The 16,286-nt window shown below is 65.4% G+C and overlaps 1 protein-coding gene across 1 annotated transcript; it reads right to left on the minus strand.

Moving 5' to 3' along the window:
- Window positions 1-33: 33 nt before the first annotated feature.
- Window positions 34-12,818, minus strand: PRODH (proline dehydrogenase 1). Its single transcript, XM_056821368.1, has 14 exons — window positions 12,385-12,818; window positions 8,817-9,025; window positions 6,223-6,257; window positions 5,729-5,878; window positions 5,252-5,316; window positions 4,990-5,106; window positions 3,195-3,274; window positions 2,870-2,951; window positions 1,871-1,963; window positions 1,540-1,686; window positions 1,295-1,470; window positions 1,075-1,173; window positions 662-750; window positions 34-515 (listed from the first exon to the last, which is right to left on the minus strand). Exons 1-14 carry the CDS (start codon window positions 12,673-12,675, stop codon window positions 322-324), a joined length of 1,827 nt encoding a protein of 608 aa, XP_056677346.1. The 5' UTR covers window positions 12,676-12,818; the 3' UTR covers window positions 34-321.
- Window positions 12,819-16,286: the final 3,468 nt, after the last annotated feature.

Raw genomic sequence — 16,286 nt, forward strand, 5'->3', positions numbered from 1 at the left:
GCCCGTGTCACAGAGAGCCGCCAGAGCCTCGAGGAAGGTTTCAGACGCTTTTAATGGGGCCGCGTCGCCCCCAGTCTGACGGGGCAGGCTGGGCCGCGGGAGGGGGGTCCCTCGGGCCCCTCCCCCAAGAGGCGGTGTGGACGGGATTCCGGGCCCGGCTCAGCTCCGGGAGGTAGACGAACGTGAGCGCTTTCGCGGCTGTGCCGGGAAGCCTGTGGACGGCTGAAGGCCGGGGGGGCCCCTCGGCCGCTATTCAGGGGACGGAGCGCAGCCTCCTGTGCCCGGGGGGCTCCGGGGGGCTCCGGGGTCCTCGGCTGGGCCTCAGGAGGCGGCGGGGCGGCAGAGGACGTCCCCGCCGAGCAGCCGCCGCTTCAGCTCCTTCCACAGAAGCTGGCGCTCGCGCTGCGCCCCCTCCATCATGCCGCGGTTCTCCAGGGCTCGGCGCGACAGGTAGGGCAGCACCTCCTTCACCGGGCCGTACGGGACGTACTTGTACACGGGGAAGCCGGCCTGACCTGCCGGGGCGCCCGCAGGCCCATCAGTCCCTGCCGGAGGGCCCCCCCCCCCCCCGCCCCGCAGGGCCCTCCCTCGCCCCCCCCCCCGCGAGGGCCCTCCCTCGGCCCCTCTGCGAGCTCATCTCTGCCGGAGGGGCGCCACTCACCCAGGGGGAAGGTGATCTGGTCGCACATGCCCAGGAGCTGGCCGAAGTACACCTTCTTCTCGGAGGGGTGCAGGCCCAGCTCTTCCATCCTGCAGACGAGAGGCCCCACGGGCCTGAGAGCCAGACCTGCCCCAGGGGCTCACCCCGCCTCACCCTCGGGGGGGGGGGGGGGGGAGGGAGAGAACACGCCGGTAACGCCGGTAACTGGCTGTGAACGGGTGACGCACCCACGAGACCGAAGAGGCCGCCCCCCCCCCCCCCCCGGAAACACGGATGACCCACGGGGAGCCAGAAGGGAGGCCCTGAGGACAGTCTCCCCGCGAAGAGGCCTCAGGGTGGGCCCTCCCGGGAATGCCCGGCGGAGGGGGCCTCAAGCGCCGCACCCCAGGCCCCGAGGGGCCCCGGGCACCCACCTCTGGATGGTGAACCGGACCGAGTCCTCGTTGTGGGAGGCCACCATGACGCTGGCCGAGTTGTTGTGCTTGATCTCTTCTAAGACGTAGTTGAGGCACCTGCGGGAGCAGGAGGGGCTCAGCGGCCTGCGGGGAGCCCGGGCGCCCCCCCCCGCCCCGCCCCCACCCCCATGCCGCCCCGCCCCCCCGCCCCGCCCCGCCCCCCCCCGCCCCGCCCCACCTGTGGTACATGGCGTTGGTGGCCGCGTAGGTGGGGTTGATGGGGTCCTCGTAGCCCACTTGCGCAGCCCGCTCCCGCTCCTGGGCCATGTAGGCCCCCCGCACCAGCTTGGCTCCGAAGCACCAGCCTTCGCGCCGCGCCAGCTCCACGTCCACCGAGACGCTGTCGTAGGCGTCCTGGAAGAGCCGCGTGTCAGGGGGGGCGGGGGGCGGGCGGGGGGGGGCCCCGGGGCGGGGCGGGCCTACCTTCAGGTAGCACTGGTATGTGTTGAAGATGACCGGCTCCTGCCCGTTAAACCTGCGCTGCATCTCCAGGGTGAGCCGGCGGATGGCTGGCTGGAAGTACGTCTGCTCCGCGTCCACCATCAGGCGCACCCCGACCTCCGTGGCCCTCTGTGGGGGAAGGGCCCGGGCTCGAGGGAGGGGGCGCCGCCGCCCCTCCCCCACGTCTCTGGGGGCCCCTCTTCGGCCTCCTGGGACCCCGTCTCCACAGAAACACCCCCCCCCCCGCCGGGGTCACCCTGGGACAGATGGGGAGGCAGATTCGAATTCGGTTCTCTTGGCCGCCGCCGCTGACCTTGGCCAGGATGTCTATCCTCTGGAGCATTCTCTTCATCTGGAGGTCTTCCTCCTCCGTGAAGTGGGACAGGAGCGGCTCCAGCTGACCGGTCTGGAAGGAGAATGGCCGGAGGCTAAGGACGGCCGCCCGGCGCAGCTCACGGATGAAGGGGGAAACGGAGGCCCAAAGAGAGTCAGGGCTGCCGTGAGACCCCCTGGCAGATGGAGGGGCTCTAGAAAGGCTCATCCCTGCCCGCCGCCTTGGGAGTCACAAAGGGCCTCCCAGGTTCTGCCTCCTGCCTGCCGTCCCTCCCATCAGCACAGGGTCCCCAGGGGGCACTCCGTCTCCCGGCGGCCAGCGTGGAGCCAGAACAGGGAGGTGGCAGAAAAGGCACAGAGCGCCGGGGGCTGCCGAGCCCATTCCCTTCATTTTACAGATGAGGAAACTGAGTCAACAGGCAGCAAGCGTCCGAGGCCCTGGAGGGCCGGGGCAGAGCCTCGGGGGGACGTGGGGGACACGGGGGTGTCTAGAAGTGGCCAGGCTGAGCCTCTGTGGCCCTTCTGCCCAGCGGCCGGGCATCCCCGGGGGCAGAAGGCTGCCCAGGGCGGTGCCCTGTGTGCCTGTGGCCTCTGGCCACCACCCGCCACGTGTGGCCCCACCATTCTCGCAGCCTTACTGTAGTGGGGGCATGACTAGAGGGGTGCCCAGACTGGGGGCTGCCCGATGTCCGAAGGGAGCGGTAAAGGGGGGAGGAGAGGAAGACGCGGGACCTCCACTGACGAGGGAAATGATCCCTCCCGGCGGCACCTCGGCCCTGCCGTACTGGCTAATGGACCGAAAAGGAACTAGCGGAAGTGCCGATGCATTGTTGGTGGAGCTGCGGACTGCTCGGCTGGCAGGGCTGAGGCCAGGAGTGCAGATGGGCGCCAGGACCCCGGAGAGCGCAGAGCAGGCAGGGAGGGAGACAACGGGGCGGAGAAAGCACCCAATCAACAGGGCGAGGGCGCTGGCCGTCACCTGCATGTTGGGCACGTGGAGGAGCTTGGAGAGCTTGGTCCTGGGGTCGATGAGGCTGTTCCAGTCCAGCAGGTCCACCGTGCTGCAGAACGAGGCGGTCATCGAGCCGCGGCCCCTCGCCCGCCCCTCCCGCTGCCCCTGCCCAGGTGCCCTCCCGGGCCTCGGCCGCTCAGGAGCCCGGCCGGGGGTCTGCGCCCGTCTGAATAGCCCGAGCGCCCGGAGGCAGCGCCGAGGAGGGGCCGCATCCCGAGTGGGCGGACCCCGGCCGAGGCACGTGGGGGCCGACCGTACCACACAGGCCCGACGATCACCCCAGCCCGCTCACCCGGACAGCCCCAGCATCTCGCCCGTGAACCAGTCCTGGATGTTGGCCTTGGTGGTGATGCCCATGTTCTCCAGGCTCTTCTGCAATGAGGAGCGCAGGGGCTCAGACGGCGGGCACTGCCAGGGGCACTCCAGACAAGTGCGGGGGAGCTTCGGGGGCTGCCCCGATGTCCGTCAGAGCTCGTGAGGCCCTGGGGAGCCCCAGTGTCTGTCAGAGCTCGGGGGGCCCAGGGAGCCCCAGTGTCTGTCAGAGCTTGGGGGGCCCAGGGAGCCCCAGTGTCCATCAGAGCTCGAGGGGCCCAGGGAGCCCCAGTGTCCATCAGAGCTCGAGGGGCCCAGGGAGCCCCAGTGTCCATCAGAGGTCGTGAGGCCCTGGGGAGCCCCAGTGTTCCTCAGAGCTCGAGGGGCCCCGGGGAGCCCCAGTGTCTGTCAGAGCTCAGGGGTGCCCAGGGAGCCCCAGTGTCCATCAGAGCTCGAGGGGCCTGGGGAGTCCCAGTGTCCATCAGAGGTCGTGAGGCCCCGGGGAGCCCCAGTGTTCCTCAGAGCTCGAGGGGCCCCGGGGAGCCCCAGTGTCTGTCAGAGCTCAGGGGTGCCCAGGGAGCCCCAGTGTCCATCAGAGCTCGAGGGGCCTGGGGAGTCCCAGTGTCCATCAGAGCTCGTGAGGCCCTGGGGAGCCCCAGTGTTCCTCAGAGCTCAGGGGGGCCTGGGGAGCCCCAGTGTCCATCAGAGGTTGTGAGGCCCTGGGGAGCCCCAGTGTCTGTCAGAGCTCGGGGGGCCCAGGGAGCCCCAGTGTCCATCAGAGCTCGTGAGGCCCTGGGGAGCCCCAGTGTTCCTCAGAGCTCAGGGGGGCCTGGGGAGCCCCAGTGTCCATCAGAGGTTGTGAGGCCCTGGGGAGCCCCAGTGTTCCTCAGAGCTCGAGGGGCCCCAGGGAGCCCCAGTGTCCGTCAGAGCTCGTGAGGCCCTGGGGAGTCCCAGTGTCCATCAGAGCTCAGGGGGGCCCGGGGAGCCCCGCCATTCCTCAGAGCTCGTGAGGCCCTGGGGAGCCCCAGTGTCCGTCAGAGCTCAGGGGGCTCCAGGGAGCCCCTCCATTCCTCAGAGCTCAGGGGGGCCCGGGGAGCCCCAGTGTCCGTCAGAGCTCAGGGGGGCCCGGGGAGCCCCAGTGTCCGTCAGAGCTCAGGGGGCTCCAGGGAGCCCCAGTGTCCATCAGAGCTCGTGAGGCCCTGGGGAGTCCCAGTGTCCATCAGAGGTCGTGAGGCCCTGGGGAGCCCCAGTGTCCGTCAGAGCTCAGGGGGCTCCAGGGAGCCCCTCCATTCCTCAGAGCTCAGGGGGGCCCGGGGAGCCCCAGTGTCCGTCAGAGCTCAGGGGGCTCCAGGGAGCCCCTCCATTCCTCAGAGCTCGTGAGGCCCTGGGGAGCCCCAGTGTCCGTCAGAGCTCAGGGGGCTCCAGGGAGCCCCTCCATTCCTCAGAGCTCAGGGGGGCCCGGGGAGCCCCAGTGTCCGTCAGAGCTCAGGGGGGCCCGGGGAGCCCCAGTGTCCGTCAGAGCTCAGGGGGCTCCAGGGAGCCCCAGTGTCCATCAGAGCTCGTGAGGCCCTGGGGAGCCCCAGTGTCCATCAGAGGTCGTGAGGCCCTGGGGAGCCCCAGTGTCCGTCAGAGCTCAGGGGGCTCCAGGGAGCCCCTCCATTCCTCAGAGCTTTTGGGGGCCCGGGGAGCCCCGGAGTCCAGCCCTTCTTTTCAGACAGGGAAAGGGGGTCTGGAGCTCACGAAGGATTGCCCTGTGCTCAGCCGCAGACCCTCACCTGCAGCTCCTTCACCTCCAGCTTGGTCTCCATGGCCGGGAGGCCGGCCTGGCCCTGCTCGGCCGCGATCTGGTCAAAGAACTTCCTCCACTTGGTGAGCACCTCGGAGAACTGCAGCTGGGGAAGGGCCGGCCGGTGAGGGGGCCGCCTGCCCGCGCCCAGCCTGCCCTCCCCCTCAGTCCCTCCTGCCCGCCCGGCCCGCACCTGTGGCCGGAGCCGGCCAGGGGTGCCCAGAGCCGCCCGCCTCGCCCGGGGCACCTACCAGAAACTGGGGCCGGCCCAGCGCGGTCAGCTTGATGGCGGAGAAGCCATTGGCAGCGGCGCCACCTGCCGAGAAGCCGGCAGAAGCTGTGATCGGGGCCGGACGGGGCGGCCGAAGGCCCTTCTCTCGAGGCTCGCGTCCGTGAGGGGGAGGGGGGACCCCGACTCCCACTGCGGAGGCCCTGCGGCCGCCTCCACAGGCGGCCCCTTCCCGGGCGGGATCCCCCCGGCCTGTCCCCGGCCCGTCGCTCACGGCACCCTCGTGGTCACCCAGTTGTGGCCTCCTGGCCTGGCTGGGGCGGGAGAGGGCCCTCTCCAGTGTGCCCGTGGGCTCGGCCCCCTGACTTCCAGGGCACCCCGAGGCGTCTCCCCTCCCTTCCTCCTCCGTTCTCAGCCATCCCCTCTGGTGCGCTCTGGGGCTCCCTCCTCCAGGAAGCCTGCATACCGCGGCGCGGCCTCTGGCCCCCTCCCCCCTCACCCGTGGCCTCGATGCAGCGCAGGAAGGTGTCCGTGTGCTGGTCGCACTTGGCCTCGTTGGCGTAGAAGTAGGTGCGGGCGCTGATGACGCCGTCCCGGCGGTCCCCGAAGCCCCGGTGGGCCCGGAACTGCTTCGCTCGGTTGCTGGCTCCTGCATGGAGGGGTCGGGGCTCGCGGGGGCATTCGGGGGGCCCCGGGCTGTCGGAACCCCCCCACCGGACCCCCCCTGCATGGGTGGAGACCCCCCTTGGCCATGGCGCCCTCCCCCTCTGGGGCAGTTCCTGAGGCTGGGGGAGACCCCCCTGAACCCCTTTCCCTGCCCTGAAAACTCCTCCTTCTGCCCAAGGATGGGTCCCAAGGCGGAGGGGCCCCCAAAGCCCCGCAGCAGCCTCTCCTCCCGGCTCTAAGTCTGGCCAGATTTGGTAAATGTTCTGGGGGGCCCCCGGGCACCCCCCCCCGCTCTCCCCAAGGCTCCCGGGCTGCGCCGCCACTCACCGCCGCCATCTTTCTCGGCGTCGGCCATGCAGGAGCTGCGAGGGAAGCAGAGGAGCGTGAGGGGGGCCCCAGCTCTGTCTAAGCTGGGGGTGGCCCAGGCGCCGGCCCTGGGAGAGGGGGATGGGTGGGGGGTCTCCTGGAGGAGGGGGAAGGGGGGGCAGACCTTAGACACAGCTCCAGTAGCTCCCTGAGAGGGGCCACCTGCTCTGGAGACAGGGATGAGCTCTTGGCCCTCGGAGGGATTCAAACAAGGCGGGTGGTCACCTCCCGGGGGCCATCAGGGGCTCCTGACTCGAGCAGGGAGTCAGACGGGGTTTCTCCCCTTCCTGGCTCCCAGACCAGCGCCGGCCCCCCAGAGCCCCCGGGAGAGACAGGCTCCCCCAGACCATGTGCTTCCCTCCGGGCCTCTGTGCCTGGCCTGCGGGCCAGCTCTCCCCGTGGGGGCGTCCCCTCCGCTAGGGCTGATCACCTCTCCACGGGACCCCCCTCCCCCAGGCAGCTACGGGCCACCTGGCCATTCTCTCACCCTGTGCCCTGCCCTTTTGGGGGATGTCGGCCCTGGCAAAGAAAGGAGCAGGAAGTGGGGTGTGCCAGGGGTAGAGCCTTGGGAAGCCCCTTCTCCCCACAGAGCTCTGCACAGGCCTGCCCTCTTCTCCCTCTGCTGGGGCAGGCCGGGCACCTTTCCCTCTCCCAGGCCCTGGGCCCCCCGTGCCCCCCAAGGCTTTCCCTCTCTCCACCTGCTTCCCCCTGGCTGCTGCTGACTCACCCCATGCTTGGGGCCCTGTTCCCAGGCACACCCTGGCCTCACCCAACCAGTTTGGGGCGTCTGACTGTGGGGAAGACCCAGCAGGAAGTCGTGTCTCAGACACTCTTACTCTAAGGGGTCCAGGGCAGGCCATAGGCTCTTGCCCTCAGTTTCCCTGCCTGCAAAATGGGGGGAAATAATGCCCTGTCCCAGGGTCCTGAAAGTTGCCACAGGGAGGAAGCTCCAGCTAGGACAAGAGGGGTGAGAGGGCTAGGCTGGACTATCCTGGGCAAACAGCAGGTGCTTTATAAGGGCTCATTTCCCAAGTGACTTCTCTGGGTTAAATCCCATTTTCCCCTTCTAGGCCTCACTCTCTTCATCTGTAAAATGGACTTAAGATCCTTCTGGCTGGAAGGTTGCTCCTAGGACAGGGAGGGGTCCTTAAATGCAGAGGCTGGTCCAAGCCACCCATTTTACTGAGGAGGAAATTGAGGCCTGCCTCAGGCCCCAGCAGCTAATTCTAGTCTCTGCTGAGAGCCTCTTCCTGTTGGGGGGGAGAGGGGGCTGGGATCACTCAGGCTGCTCTAACAGCTCAGGACAAACACCTCAGGATCTGGGCACAGCAGGAGCATCCGGCCTCCCCCAGGCAGCAGCAGGGGGCGGGACAGGACACACCTCAGGCTGGGCCAATCCCCTCAGGGAGGCTGGGCTCTGGCAGCCAATGGTCTGAGGGGGCCCCCAGGGCCCTGGGCAGGAGCCAGAGAACAGGCTGGTCCAGAGCCACAGGGAGGCTGCATGTGATCACACAGGACCCCGGTGCCCACAGAGGCCGCCCAGCGAGGGGGCACTGCCCCTGGCCCATCTATGGCTTCAGCGCCTGGCCCTGATTGCCCTCCACGGTCTGGCTCTTCCAGGTGGCTGCCCTGCCTCTCTGCCCCCTCGGGCCTTCCCCAGTCTCCTTTGAGGAGGCCTAAGTCAGGCCGGAGCCCACGGCTGCTCCTTCCAGGACCTCTCAGGGCCTTGGTTTTCTGCCCTGTGCAATGGGCTGCTCACAGCACTATGGGGGGGGGGGCAGGGCTGTGGTCAGGCTCAGTGCCCACCCAGGCTCTCTAACAATGGCCACCCCCCCTCCACTCTGGGAGGCTGGAGATGGGGCTGAGGGTGCTCGGCATTGGGAGGTCCCGGAGGCTGGGCCTCTCTTTTCCCTTCTGTAAAACAGGGGTGGGGTGGCTCAGGGCCTGGGGGGGGGCGGAGTTTCCACCAGCTGTTCCTTTCTTTATAAGGCCCCCAGAGGTGCAGGAAGAGGAGGGACTGGAGGAGGCCTGCTGGGAGCCTCCTGCCAGCAGCCTGGGCCGGGCCCTCCTCAATATCTCTGTCTCCTGGAGGCACGGGGAGGTGGGCACCCTCTGGAAGATCCAGAGCCCGTGTGCCCAGGCCCCGAGTCAGTGGTCACTAAAGGTCCCCGATGGCCACGGAGAAGCCGCTGGCCAGCGCCCAGCCATGGAGGTCTCAGAGGGTCCAGCCCAGGGGGATGGGGTGGGGGAGGAAACCTTCTGCTGGGCCAGGAGTCACTACTTGTTACTCTCTTTGCTTAGTTCCTCCCTGATGGGAGCCTCAGTTTCCTGATCTGTACAGTGGGGGTAACGTGGCTCGCTCTGCCCCCTGGGGTTGCCCCCTCACCTGTCTGGCTTCTCCAGGGAAGGGTCTACACACGGGTCTACCCCAGCTCTGGGCTCCACCTTCCCGATGTCACCCCAAATGAGCTGAGCATCGGTTCCTGGCACAAGCTGAGGGAGGCCGGTGAGCCTCGGCCTCCCTGCCTCTAGGATGGGGGGATGGGGGGGCTTACTCCATCTCCTTCTTCTTGGCCTCCTCCGGGCTCAGGTCTTCCTCCACGCTGTAGTCCAGGATGGAGCCGACCCCAAAGGCCTCGTTGTGCCGGATCAGAGGCTTGATGGCCTCCTGGTCCTCCCCACCCACGAACTGCCCGTAGAAGGTCATCTTCATGAGGCGCTCGAACAGCCTCCGGCCCAGCAGCTTCTGGGAGATGTGCAGCAGCTGGGGGAGGACAGGGGGTCAGCCAGCCGGCCTCAGGCTCCCCCCGCTGCGGCCACCCCTTGCCCCCCCGCAAGGGCCAGGACCTTCATGTTTATCCCAGGAGCCTGCATGTGAGATGTGTGCACGAGGGCTGTCTGTGAGAGACACGGATGTGCGACAGTGTGTGTGCGCGAGACATGTGTGCGTGTGAGAACAAAAGAGGTCCCAAATGGGAGAGCAGAGCCGCCCTCGAGGAGTGTCTGCCATCAGGAGGCTCGGGCTGGTCTCGGGCCTCCCTGGAGGCTGGGCCACCTCTCTGAGCCTCAATTTATCAATTCTCAGGTGGCCCCACCACAGCTTGTACCCCGAGTGCCAGTCGCCGCCGGAAGCCCCCCTTCCCAGGAGGGTAACAGAGCCCCCCCCCCAATTTTACAGGAGTCTAGACGGAGGCCCGGAGATGGCTGGAGCTCAAGAGCCCGAGCCCAGGGGCCGTCCAGAGCAGCATCTCCCCATCTCGGTTGGTCCCCTCCGAGGGGCCCCGGGACCTGGCTCTTGGCACCCGTGACAGTCTGGGCACGCGAAGAGGGCAGCGTTGAGACTCTTCTCTGCCGTCCCATCTACACTGGTGCCCCGACACTGACCTCCCGAGGCCCCCGGGCCTCCCGCCTGCACGTCTGGCTCTCTAACCACTGAACTGCCCGAAGGATTCCGGAGGGTCCAACCCATGTCAGGCAGGGCCCCCTCCTCCGGACTTGGGCTTGGCTGTTCCTCCCTGAAAGCTGCTCTGGCTCCAGCCCGGCGAGGCCACACGGCCCTCAGAGCCGGTTTATCCTGGCCCTGGGTTCAAGGAAGGATCCCCCATCAAACCCCAGTCATGATCCAGGTTGTTATCCCTGTTTACAGACCAGGAAACAGAGGAGGCTGCAGAGGAGAGGCGGGAGCTCGGGGGCTCTTGGAGGCGGGACCTGAACTCAGCTCCTCCTGCCGGGGCTCCCCTCCCCCATGGTGGCTCAGCTCTTTCTCTTCTTTATGAAGAGGAGGCACACCCCCCCCCCAAGCCTGGCCCCACCCCCCACTGTGGTCTCCACCCGCCCTGCGCAAATCTCACCAGGGTTCGAGGGTCTCCCCATGCTCTCGTCCTGTCCCCCCCCATTGGGGACACTAGAGGGTGCCCCAGAGGGTCCTCCCCCCCAGGGCTGAGGCCTGTTCCAGCACCCTCGAGGCGGCCTCTGGGACGAGGACAGGCCTTCGGAGGCCTTTCCTCCGAGGCCGAGGCCACAGGAGCCGGCCAGCCCCGAGCCCCGCCTTCCTCCGAAGACTGAGTGGAGCAGCTCCTCCCGGGCCTGTGTGCGGCCAGTGTGGCTGGGCGCCTGGCGGCTCCCCCAGGGGACCCAGGAGGGCTTTTCTGCGGGGCATGAAGTCGCGCTGAGCCCGGGACGGCCCGGAAGCCTCTCCCCAGGCCCAAGCTGGCCTCGGATGGACCCCCGGGAGGGAACAGGAAGCCTCCTCTGCCTCCCTCCCTGCCTGCCGCGGGCCTCCACTCTTCTCATCTGTCCAAGGACAGGCGCCAGGCTGGTCCCGGGGCCACGAGGGTCCCACAGGCCGGCCGGCCCAGGCAGGCGGCTGCGGGGGGAGGGGGGCTCCATCTCCGTCCGTGCCGGGGGTCCCTGAAGGTCCGTCTCGCTCTGCTTGGCCGCAGCTTCCTGGCCATGACCGACCCCGGAGAAAGGGGCACGAGCCGGGCAGGGCGAGCCTGGGGAAGCCGTGGAGGCTCGGAGGCCGGCTGCCTCCTGAGGATGGATGACTCCCAGCAGCTCCCTGGAGGAAGGCGCGAGCGCTTGGGCCCCCGGCCTCCAGGCCTCCATCGCTGCCCCAGCAAGGAGGGCCTCGCCGGACCCTCCCAGGAGCCTGGCGGCGCAGCCTCATTGGTCCCAGGCAGAGAGAGGTCGGAGCCTTGCCCAGCGGCACCCCCAACAGGGCCGGAGGCCAGGCACAGCGGCCTCTCCTCTCCCCTCCTCCCCCTCCCTCCCCTCCCGGGCCTCGGCTTCCTGTCTGTAAAGGGGCTCCGGCCTGTCCTGAGCCCAGGAAGGGCTCCCTCCAGCAGCAGCCTCCAATGTTTTCTCTTTGAAGCCCAGACGGCCAGAGGGGCGCAGCGGGTGGGGGGGGCTCCTGGCCCTCCCTGCGGCCTCCCCTGGTCAGCCCCGCTTAAACTAGAACGTGGAAAAAGGTTCGTGGCCGGCGACCCCCCTCAGCCCCACCTCCATGGGGGGCCTGGGGGGGCGATGGGGGGTGCGGGAGGGGGGCTGCTCCCCCCCAACTATTCTGACCTGGCCCGGCCCAGGAGCTCTAATCAGGGGGAAGCTCCAGAGGCAGCCCCTGTCCATCAGGGTACTGGGGGAGTTGTCAGGTCCTCCCAGGCCTCCATTAACATGGCCCTGCCCAGAAACGGGCTTCTTATCAGATGACCCAGAGGCAGGGGCAGGCAGCAGGCCTAGGGTGGGGGAGGGGGGTGCTCTCCAGGCCACAAGTCCCACTTGGGCCCCTCCCGTGTGCACCCCCCCATGCATTAAGCCCCTCCTGTGTACGCCCTTCATGCACCAAGCATGCATTAAGCCCCTCCTGTGTACGCCCTTCATGCACCAAGCATGCATTAAGCCCCTCCTGTGTACGCCCTTCATGCACCAAGCATGCATTAAGCCCCTCCTGTGTGCACCCTTCATGTACCAAGCATGCATTAAGCCCCTCCTGTGTACGCCCTTCATGCACCAAGCATGCATTAAGCCCCTTCTGTGTACACCCTGGCATGCATTAAGCCCCTCCTGTGTGCACCCTTCATGTACCAAGCATGCATTAAGCCCCTCCTGTGTACGCCCTTCATGTACCAAGCATGCATTAAGCCCCTTCTGTATACACCCCGGCATGCATTAAGCCCCTCCTGTGGGTGCCTTTCGTACCACAGGCATTGAGCGCCCCCCCACGCCTCTCTCCTTCCCAAGTTGAGGGGGGGTCCTTCCCCAGAGGCTCCTCTCACTTCTCTAGTCCTCCCGCACAGCTCCTCCCCTCACGCTCATCTCCATCCCTTGGCCAGGCCTCCCCGCCTCCCCTCCATCCCCTCAGTGCCCCGGTGGGTGCTTTCCCAACAGGTTGTAAGCTTCCTAAGGGCAGGGCTCCGGTTTTTCGGGGGGGTCCTGCGCGATCAGCATAGTGCCCCACACAGAAGGCACTTTACTCAAAGCCCCGCCCCTCCCCCTCCCCCACTCTCTCTTCCAGGGGCCCAGGAGCGCCCCCTCCCGGACACAGACCCGCCCTCTGACGCCACACGGAGACTCCGCCCACCCCTCCACGCAGGCGCACTGGGTCCAGCGGCGGCGCGCACGCACCTGTTGGTGCCTCTGCAGTAGAGGCTCCACGGCGCACAGTCTTAACACGAACAAACTGCGGAGCAGCTCCCAACTGTTACGACTGCGATACGCCGCCTCCGGGTTGCCGAAGTTCACCGGGGGCACGGGCGCGGCCCGGGGCACCCGGGAACCGGGCTGGGGGCTGGGACCCCCGGGGGGTTCGACGGGCCGCTCCCGGGGGGCCGGGGCCGCGGCCGAGGACAGCGAAGCCGGGGCGTGCCGGGGGCCGGCGGCGCGCAGCAGCACGGACACGAGGAAACTCCGGGCCATGCTGTGGGGCGAGGTGGAGCTGAGGCGCGGGCCGGCAGCCCTCCCCTTATGTAGCCGCTGACCCCGCCCCAGCACGACGCCCTGCCTCCTTCTAGGCCAGCCCTGAGAGAGGAGAGTGAAAGCCCAGTTCCCGGCACGAGGCTCCGCCTCTGCCGAGCTATGGAGAGTAAGCCTCGCCCCTTAGCCGAGATAAGCCTAAGAGCCGCGTGGAGAGGCCACGCCCCCTCCCCTCCCAAGAAGAGCCCGTAGCCACTTTGGGGGGAGGGGGAGGGGATTAAGCTCCGCCCCCCAGGGGCAAGGCCCGGCCTCCTCCTCTTTTCCGAGGCTCCGGACTAGGAAGTGGAGGCCCCGCCCCCTGTGGAGGGCGGGCGCTGTGGCCACGTGCGGCTGTTTACCCGGCTGAAGGGCTGAGGGTAGGGAGATGGTGGGGGTCAAGATTTGATTTTACCCATGAGGAAGCTGAGCCAAACATCTCGGTTACTTTAAATCTGAGGAGGAGGTGCACTCTGGGCTCAGTCCGTTGGAACGTACATATGTGAGCGTGCATGCCACCCGCCCTGCGTAAATGCGAGCAAGCAACCCCATGTAAATGAGTTCAGGGGGCTCCTTCCGGGCTCTGCGGGAGCGCCAGGCCGATAGGGGAGAGTCCCCGCCCCTTCGCCCCGGTTTTGGCCCCTGGCCGCTGCCTCTGGCAAAGCCCTCCCCACCCCCACCCCCATTTCCGCTCCTCCTCTCCTGTCTGAAGAGACGCTTGTCCTGGGCAAAGCTGCCTTGGATCCTCCCTCGGGTCTTCTCTGGGGGCTGTAATCCTTCTCTGTCCTAGGCTTCAGCCCCCAGACTCAGTGTGGTGTAGACCTGTTTGGAACTCTTTCCGCTAGCATTTAGTAGCGTCCGGACTGTGAGGGAGTCACTGCCCAAGTCGGAGCCGCAGTTTTCTTTTCGGTAAAATGGGCACAATAATCAGCTGTTATTAAACCTGGTCTAGGCGCAGGCTGTCTAAGGACAAAGGCGAGGTATTCCCTACCCTCGAGAAGTTTATGCTCTCCCCTGTTGGGAATGGGCTACAGCTGAGTTGGGGCTAAAACATTACCCCCCCCCCCAACTCCTTTTAGGTAATCTGAAAATATGAAGACTTTTCCTCCAGAATCCTTTCTAGGCTCCTGGGGAGAGTCCCTTGGGAAGGTGGGTGAATCGGGAATGGATAAAGGAGAGAGTCGAACGGGAACACTTGTCTCCCCATCATCACCTCCCCGATCAGCCGAAGCCTCCTGGCTTCCCATCACTCTATGGCCAGAAATCATCTTGTTGGGGCAAAATGATGGTGGAGGGCCAGCTTAGATCTCTGTCTCTCTGTCTCTCTCTCTCCCCCCTCTGTCCCTGTCTCTCTGTCTCCCTCTCTCCTTCCTCTCTCTCTCTCTGTGTCTCTCTCTTTCTCTGTGCTCTCGATTTCCGTCTGTCTCTGTCTCTGTCTCTGTCTCTGTCTCTGTCTCTGTCTGTCTCTGTCTCTTTCTCTGTGTATGTGTGTCTCTCTCTCCCTCTCTCTGTGCCTATCTCTCTGTCTCCCTTTCTCCTTCCTCTCTTTCTCTGTGCTCTCGATTTCCGTCTGTCTCCCTCTGTTTGTCTGTCTCTGTCTCTGTATGTGTGTGTCTCTCTCTCCCTCTCTCTGTGCCTGTCTTTCTCTCTCTCTGTGTCTCTGTCTCTCTCCCTTCTCTGTCCCTGTCTCTCTGCTTCTCCTTCTCCTCTTCCTCCCTCCCTCTCTCTCTCTGTCTCTGTCTCTCCCTCCCTCCCTTTGTCTCTCTCTCTGTCTCTCTCCCTCCTCTGTCTGTCTGTCTGTCTCTGCCTCTGTCTCTGTCTCTCTCAGTGCTCCTCAATGGTGCTCTCTCAACTTCAGAGAGAAGCAGGAGCTCATCCTGCTGATGCTGCTTATTATCATGGTCATTGTTGTTTGGGTCCTCATCTTGTATTCGTGGAATTCTGATGGAAACAGGCAGGAGACAAGTCTTTCTAGCACTCTTGGTCCTTTATAGTTAATGTACTGTGGCTCACTTCCTGGTGGGTCTAATGGCTGCCCTTTGTAATTGGGTGAAGGCACAGGGGTGTAAGGCCGTCCTCAGTGGGCTCTGTGGAGCATCTTGGGGGCAGATGGGATGATGGGGATGGCTCGAACCTCTGCCTCTGCCTCTTCCCCTTCCCATGAGGACTGGATTTCTTCTGGGCGGTCTCAGCATTTTGAGAGCTTCCCATTCAGCATTAGGTGATGTACGAGGACGGAGGCATGGAACAAAAATGTCCTTCTGAACGGTCTATGGGCCACCCTAACTGGACAGGAATTGGTGAGCAGCGCATATTCTGGCCTCCGGGCCCTCTGGTCTCCACTGTTTGGGAATCTGAACTTGGAACACAGATTCATTCATAAAGGAGAGCAAGCTTCTGACGCTGCGCCGATCTTGTGTTCGACTGGTGCCCAATGGTGGCGGCCTGCAGGGAGAGTCGATACGGCTTGTGGGCATCGATTGCTGGGCACAGGCTGCTGAGATGGCAGTGACCCGGCTCCTGTTTGCTCTCCAGAACCTACTCACTTCCACAAACAAACCTGCATGACTCAGCCATTTGTTCTGGGCTTTTCCCCGGTGCATTGTTGATCGACTTCTTCTTCTTATCTGTGTTTCCTGGTGCAATCTGTAGGGCCTGGTGCCAGGCAGCGGCACACACGGCCTGGGGTAACCAGAGCCGTGAGGACAGTCAGGGAGAGGGAGAACTTAACCCCCAATTTTCTGCTTGCCAACTCCTTCCTCTTTTGCCTTCCAGAGGGCCATCCCTTATGCCATAGAAGAAGTGAGAGGGGCCACATAGTCTGACCGAGTGAGACTACCGAAGAAGCTGGCGTGGCATGCAGCCTTTACAAAAGGAGGTCTCAGCCTCTGAATAAGTCTTTTGGGTGGGAAGAGGGTCTGCAGGGACGGTGACAACAACAAGCATTGCTAGAGAGCCTTAAGGTTTACAGAGATATTTGATCCTCAAAGGACCCCTGAGAATGAAGGGCTAGATGATGCCCATTTTAGAGATGAGGATACTGAGCCCACCCTAGAGGCCAGCGGGGCTTTCACCTTTAAGACTCTGCCATCCCCCTTAAAGCGCAGCATGCCCATTGTGGGCAAGGGCTGCTTGTACCTCCCTGGGCATCCTCTGTTCTTGGCCCAGTGCCTGGGGTATCCTAAAGGATCCATCAATGCTTGTGGCTCAATGGGTCAGACGGCAGCCCTTCCACTTCTTCCCCCCTAAACTCCTCCTCCATCTGGCTCTCCGTTTCTCCTCTGGGAGATGAGATCTCTGGACTGGGGAATCTCTCAGCTTCCTTCCTCTGTTCAATTCTGAGATTCCACATTGGATCTGAGGCACCAGCAGGTCCTGGAGGCCGCAGGGGCTCAAGAGGGCTAGGAATTGACGCCAGCTTTGTTGGGATCCCCAGGAAGGCCAGGAAGCTGGGCCTGGCAAGCAGCAGAGAGGATGGCGTGATGGGGGCCACTCCAGAGAACAGCCCAAGAGCCCAGGCTCTGCAAGATATGAGAGGCTGCTTGCCCCTTCCCTGCCCTGGACTGTGGCGTCAGAAG

Source organism: Monodelphis domestica, chromosome 3, assembly GCF_027887165.1.
Source record: "Monodelphis domestica isolate mMonDom1 chromosome 3, mMonDom1.pri, whole genome shotgun sequence".
Classification (NCBI taxonomy): domain Eukaryota; kingdom Metazoa; phylum Chordata; class Mammalia; order Didelphimorphia; family Didelphidae; genus Monodelphis; species Monodelphis domestica.

What these genes read in the sequence shown, in the direction of transcription:
- PRODH (XM_056821368.1), bottom strand. Translation starts at nt 12,675, where the DNA reads ATGGCCCGGAGTTTCCTCGTGTCCGTGCTGCTGCGCGCCGCCGGCCCC. An exon ending in GCCAAGAAGAAGGAGATGGA is followed by an intron (nt 6,258 to 8,816) that starts GTAAGCCCCCCC and finishes CTTCCCTCGCAG; the next exon opens with CTCCTGCATGGCCGACGCCG. An exon ending in GTCCGGTTCACCATCCAGAG is followed by an intron (nt 751 to 1,074) that starts GTGGGTGCCCGG and finishes TCTCGTCTGCAG; the next exon opens with GATGGAAGAGCTGGGCCTGC.